This window comes from Mytilus californianus, unplaced genomic scaffold (genome assembly GCF_021869535.1).
Source record: "Mytilus californianus isolate M0D057914Y unplaced genomic scaffold, xbMytCali1.0.p SCAF_2, whole genome shotgun sequence".
In the NCBI taxonomy this organism is placed as follows: Eukaryota; Metazoa; Mollusca; class Bivalvia; order Mytilida; family Mytilidae; genus Mytilus; species Mytilus californianus.
The window spans coordinates 3,646,349-3,652,900 of NW_026262668.1; the positions used below are offsets into that span (position 1 = coordinate 3,646,349).

At 33.0% G+C, this 6,552-nt stretch overlaps 1 protein-coding gene and 1 long non-coding RNA gene across 2 annotated transcripts in view; one reads left to right on the forward strand and one right to left on the reverse strand.

Moving 5' to 3' along the window:
• The window catches only part of LOC127729093 (tyramine beta-hydroxylase-like), a 32,047-nt gene extending 26,020 nt beyond the window's left edge, over positions 1-6,027 (forward strand). Inside the window, exons 6-9 of the mRNA XM_052236745.1 lie at positions 418-590; positions 1,398-1,641; positions 2,898-2,994; positions 4,686-6,027. Coding sequence (XP_052092705.1) covers positions 418-590; positions 1,398-1,641; positions 2,898-2,994; positions 4,686-5,283 — 1,112 coding nt within the window. The 3' untranslated portion in view covers positions 5,284-6,027. The remainder of the gene's footprint in view (positions 1-417; positions 591-1,397; positions 1,642-2,897; positions 2,995-4,685) is intronic.
• LOC127729100 (uncharacterized) overlaps positions 1-6,268 on the reverse strand; it is a 50,538-nt gene extending 44,270 nt beyond the window's left edge. The window contains exon 1 of the long non-coding RNA XR_007994520.1: positions 5,750-6,268. This is a non-coding gene — a long non-coding RNA (uncharacterized LOC127729100). The remainder of the gene's footprint in view (positions 1-5,749) is intronic.
• Positions 6,269-6,552: the final 284 nt, after the last annotated feature.

Sequence of the window (6,552 nt, forward strand, 5' to 3'; positions counted from 1 at the left end):
GAACCATTGACATCTGATAAAAGAAATGTTGTATAAGTATGATAATGTAATGGACTCCTTATTTTGACATCATTAAGATGGGTGCCACATGGGAGCTCTGCTTACACTTCCGGAGCACCTGAGAACACCCCCAGTTTTTTGGTGAGGTTCGTGTTGCTCAGTCCTAATTTTTCTATGTTGTTGTTTGTCTGTTGGTCTTTTTCATTTTTAGCCATGACGTTGTCAGTTTATTTTCGACTTATGAGTGTGATGTCCCTTTGGTATCTTTCGCCTCTCTTCTAAGTAATAGTATTCATGATTATATCAGTACCTTGGCAATAAAGCTTGAGATACGAGTATTGATTACTGTTGAGAAAAAATAACTTTTCATTTGAATCTGAGAAGAAATTAGATAAGTAAATGTTTGTACTTATACAGAGGACCCAGTGCCAGACGAACAGCTCAATACAGTTACCAAGTGTGGCATGGGAGCAGGTGGTAGCTGTAGTAAACTCATCGGATTATGGGCGGTTGGATTTTCTGGATATTGCATAGATGGACCAATGGGATTCCGTTTTGGTCAAAGTGGATTCAAACAGGCCGCATTAGAGGTTCGAAAGTAGAAAAATCTTTAAAATAGGATTTCACAAAATGAGACGAAATTATATACACCAACTCGTAGTTCCTCTGATTTTGTAGATCACGAAGTTTTATAAAGATGTCTCATAACTTTCTTCTGAAGCTAACATGTTGGCATTAGGCCTTCAAACGTTTGAAATATAAAGGGAAAAAAATACACAATTCATCTCATTTGAAATTTAATATAAACACTATCTTAAAAGACATTTGACTTCACATCGATGTGATGATATGATCAACACCGTCGCCCTAACAAATTTTTGCCACTAAGATGTCGGTGTGAGTCAAATGTATTTTTGAGTAATTTCGTTTAACACTATCATTAACTTTTTGTTAAATGACACGTTTAACCTAATTATAACAATCATAACATGTTGATGTCACAATGCAATCGAAGTTATATTTCGTCAGTACAGTGATCGTTGTGTGTCAGTTTATCATATCATTTTTTTTTAAATTATTCAGCTTAAATAAAGTTGGTCATTTACTTTGTCAAATCTCCACGAAATATAATGAAACTTGAACAAATGCTCCGTCATGATAAAAAACGAGCATTTGAAGAAAAATGTTCAATTACAATATTCTCCTCGTATTTTACTGATAAAAGGATTTAGTTTTTGGCAGTCAAATAAAGTGGATACCTGAAAAAATTAAATATTAGAAATTATAATTAATTTTTGTTAAAAAAATATTGATAACTGCTGTTGAAGAGAAAGAGAGAAAATGTTTTTGATCAAACAGATTTATTGGTTTTAAATGATAATTTTATCATTTCATAGTTTCACTGGAACAATCCACAGTTAGTAGCGGATTGGAAAGATTCATCGGGAGTTACTCTTTATTATACTCCGAAGCTTCGAGCAAATGATGCTGCCATTATGCAAACTGGTCAGCTATATCTTGAAATTCCACCTGGACAGCAGAGTTACACAGTAGTTGGGAAATGCCATTCAGAATGTTCAAGGAAATTAATACAAGCACCAATTAACATATTTTGGGCTATAAACCATATGCACTATTTAGGTAATAATTATTTCTTATTTTAAAAGCCTGTATTAAAAATAGATGTCAATACTATGCGAATTTGCAATTTTATAACATAAAGGATTAATGTAGTTAATACAGACCAAGGCTGTTTTAATTCCTTTAATTAAAACTAACGGCCGTTGTCATAAAACTAATAGATCACTTTCGAGTTCGTTGCATTTCCGTCAAAAACTTTGGTTTCAGTGAACATCATTCGTGCGTTACGGGCATCGTAATTTCCTTTTCATGTTGAGCGAGTAGTTGAAAAAAATAGGATGCTATATTGCACAAATCATTCGCCAACATAAATTCTTATAATTGATAATCGGCAAAGCTGTCATTAGGGAATTGTGATTAAGTACCTACGGAACAAACATTATTTCTAGTTTATCATGTACAATGACGACCACGAAGACGCTTGTAATAGTGAATGGATATAGGCGATCCCCTCTATCTAGTAAATGACGTTATAGAGGCGTGCATGATTGACAAACGTTTCCGGTGAAGAACATAACTCAAAAGTGGTCTATTAAACAAACACATTCTAATATTTATCCCTCCTATAATTCATCATCACGTTAGCCCTAGAGTCCTAGTGATTTTCATTTAATGGAAAATTTTAAAACAAACTTATATTGATTACAACCTTTTTAACCAAAACAAATTCATGAAACAATTCATTTAGTTATTTATAACAACCATTAACCCACATATTCCGTTTAAAATTACAGTCTGTTCTAACTGTCATTAGGTCTTAGCTTTTGCACACTGCTGTATCAGTTGATCACGTATAGTCGTATACGTTACATACATAATATAGCTGACAACTGGTTAACACTGAGCATTTAACAACCGAGATGAAACATAAGTAGTTTCTATTTTAATCTTCCTTGGAGTTCGGTATTTTTGTTATTTTACCTTTCTCATTTAAACTCATTAATATTATTCCATGTGCATTTAAATTGTACGGTTGCTTTTCATTTGGATTCAAAAGGCAGTAATCGAACTTGCGATGTATACATTTTATTATAATTAAGTGGTTTACAATTAGTTTGTTCTGTTTATAAAAATATTTTAAGATCTCGAGTTGGTTGACCGATACGATCTTTTTATGTCTCAACTCAAAAGCGACATGTTTTAAATCTTTAATACCAGAAACGTCATCTGTTCTGTAAATTTACTGAGAGAGAGAGAGAGAGTTTTGAAGCTAGATTTCATGAATAAATATAATTTTGTTGTCAAAAAAATTTCAGGACATGAAATGAGTATTCAGGTATACAGAGATGGTGTGTTTTATACAGAACTTACAAATGATGCCATTTATAACTATGACAGTCCTGTAGAGAACAAGTGAGTGTACAAATCAAGATTCATTGAGCTATTTAAATGTAAAAAAAAATAGTTGTGAGATACGTTATTTATCTTGCTTTTTTACTTTTTTTATCTATATATATAGATAATACAAACTCTCACAATTTATTTGCAAGCAATTATACCCGACTCGTAAAGTAAGAACTATAATGCAATAGTCTTGTCCGACTATACGTCCGTCCGTCTGTTCGCCCAACAAATATTTTGTCACACGTATCACAAAAACCAAAGAACAGAACTACTCTATATTTGGTCAGCAGCTTGACATTGATGAGTTGTACTGTGCGAGCACTTTTAGGATCTGGCTGAAACCCTCTTGTTGTTTGCAGACACTATAAAGATTTTAATAAATTAAATGAGCTTAAAATTTTCGTCTTGCATTTATTCAGTTTACTTAACAGAATGCCTTAATATTTGGCCAACAGCTTGATAAAGATGAGTTTCAACGTATGTTGATTTTTTATCTATTAGATACCTGCTTTCTGCTTGCCGATACTATGAATTTTTCAGCGTATGGAATGAAAAAAAATCTGTACATATGATATCTCGTTTCTGATAGTTTGACTTACTAGTGATTAAACGCTTACATTCTTGTTGATGAAATGCCAATTAGGTCTAATAGACAAATTTCCCTTGATTTATTATTTAGAAGACTGTATTCAAACAGTCTATCAATCTTAACCTAACTGCACAGTTTCACAGCGTCGTGTGTGTATATTGAGGTTCTTACAATATTATGGCGTATTTGTAACAATATGAGCGAACTAAATGTGGCCAAATAGAAAGATGAAGACTGCAACAGTATATGTAAAACAATGTATACGAATAACATTCTTTAACAAAACCAAAATTCAAATTGAAGTAAAGTGATATACCGGTATAGTTTAACAAGCACACATTTAAATGTTTTGATTAAAGATCTCCCCGATTTTAACTTTTACCAAAACATGTTAAGTGTGCAAAATTGACCCATCTATTTACAAAGAAGTTATAGAACAGGTTTTGTATCAAATAGGATTGGACGAAGCAGTAATTTGTGAAGTATTCACGTCACAATTAACATGAAATTCATCTTCATCAAGTTACAATTATAAGTGGTCAATGTTATCGTAAAATAAACTTTCCTCCATGTTCTTATTTTTTGCATGGGCGTTGTTTTAGTATTTGACCAAATATATTAGAGTTTGGATAACAATAGAAAAGTATAGGGCATCATATTCGCTACAACCTAAGAAATGTGGATTTTTGATAGTGTATTCTTGACAAATGGTATAACTCGAATGGACTCGATTTACAGCTTGGCATATTTTGTTGATATCTATCTAATGACTGTATAACACTCTCTATTCGTCTTTTGGATATTTGTGTAGATGAGTTGTTGTCTCAAGGACGTATTTCCCACATCTCCCTTTTTCATGTTTGTAGTAATCATGAAAAAAGAACTCACCAAAGATACCAAGCTTATAATTTTGTACGCCACATTCATGGAATTGAACTTTTTATGCAATATCAGTCGTTACACTTCTTGGTCGGTATTTGAACATTAAAGTATTTATACTTAACATTTAAAAATCAAAGCGCAGTAGTGCTTATTCATGTTTTTGTTGATTTGGCAACTGTGATTCTTGTAACAAAATGTATGTCAACTGATTTTAAAATGTAAATTTTAGGTACTCAACTGCAGTTCAAGTGCTACCAGGAGACGAAATTGTAACGACATGCAAGTTCAAATCCCTTTCTAGACCAAAGACCACGTTTTTTGGTGATGCTACAAGTGACGAGATGTGTTTCGGATTCATGGCTTTTTACCCTGCTGATAACATGCCATTCTCTACGTGCACAGCATGGAAAGATATCTCAATATGTGATCAGTGGATTACACGAGAATATAACGATTGCAAATGGTCTGATTTTATATCTGTCAATGTAAATGAAACAAAGCGCGTAAAGGATGAAGTAATGACAAATTGTAAACCGTTCGGTAATTGTTTATCTGAATGCAAAGCGACACTTCAGGTCCTATTTGCAGAGCATCCATGCATGACAGGTGACGTATACGAATTGATCAAACAAATGGCTATTCAGTGGGACAATAAGGAAATGCAAGGATTCATTGTAGCAGTTGATTCATGTAAAGGTGAAATGGCTGCCGATTTGTACCTTCAAAATCTTCAAAATGATAATACTAATGGATCTGACCGGTTTGGTGGCATCAGTTCACTACTGGTATCTCTGATTGTGTATATGATCATGATGATGTTCAAATAATTATTCTTTACTCTTTGTAGTCTTAAATCAAATGTTCAATAAGAGGTAAAATATACACAAATTGAACCCCGTACTTTCCATTGACCCTCTACCTTCCCCTTCTTGAAAGATCTGCATCTACAACTGATAGATGTGATACACAAAAATCGATGACATAAACCCGTAGGCTTACATTTCGATGGATGGTGTATAACATCCTACTTTGATTCGATGAAGCTCCTCGATTTCCTTTTACTTAATGCAGCAGTCAGCTAATTTAACTGAAATCTTGGCTATGTGAAGTCAACGCTTTTATCACCATAGCCTCAACATACACATCACTATTGATGATGTCGAGAACAATTTGATCTGGTATATTTATGCAAACTGTCCGAAATACCTGCGTTTACGCTGACCGATAATACCATACGGTACAAGTTTTTCTGTACCAGTTATAATACAATACACTATCAAAGATAAAAAATACAACTTCGACTTACCACTGAGAGAAAATCAAACAAAGGAATAAAAATTGAAGATCTGAAACCACTTCATTGCTCACCTCTTTAAACAAAAAGGGGCCATCCTGGAGCATAGAATTTTATTATCTCTTTGGTGCTCTCACATTAAAAGCAAGCTAGTTCCCATCTTAGAAACTAATATTTCATTTCATATTTTCAGTGAATTTTACTTGCACATTTTTGTGTTAATACTTTATACATATTTCGATATTCATGAATCTGAATAAATATATACATTATTGTTTCTACTATTTATATTAATTTACTAATGATATATATACTAGTAGTTGTTCAAAAATTGTCTAATTGAAATCCATCCTAACAGCTTTGATTTTATTCAATAATATTTCTAACATATCTCAATATTGTCTTCTGATTTTGTTGCAATGTTGCACAACATGTGGTCACGATAGTAGATAAATGAAAAAAGGTGAGGGTTAGTGGAAGGCATGTTCGTTAAAGATATGTTCCTGATAACAATTCATCCAGAAATCTTTTCAAACATAGAAAAGACAATATGTTAGCCATGGTAGTCCTTGAGTCACTTATATCAAGTACGGTAAATTTACTGTGTATAAAGTGTCAAATTTATCGAAACACTAAGGGTTTTCTACTCCAAGGCATACATTGCCTTCGTCGTATCATGCTAATTCGATATTCCTGTCTTTAATCGTCAATGCTATTCGACATCGTTTTTGCTTTGTCCTTAATTGTTTTCCAAGACATTTGACAATTTATGATACGAAGGTGTCCAGGCATCACGCCTATG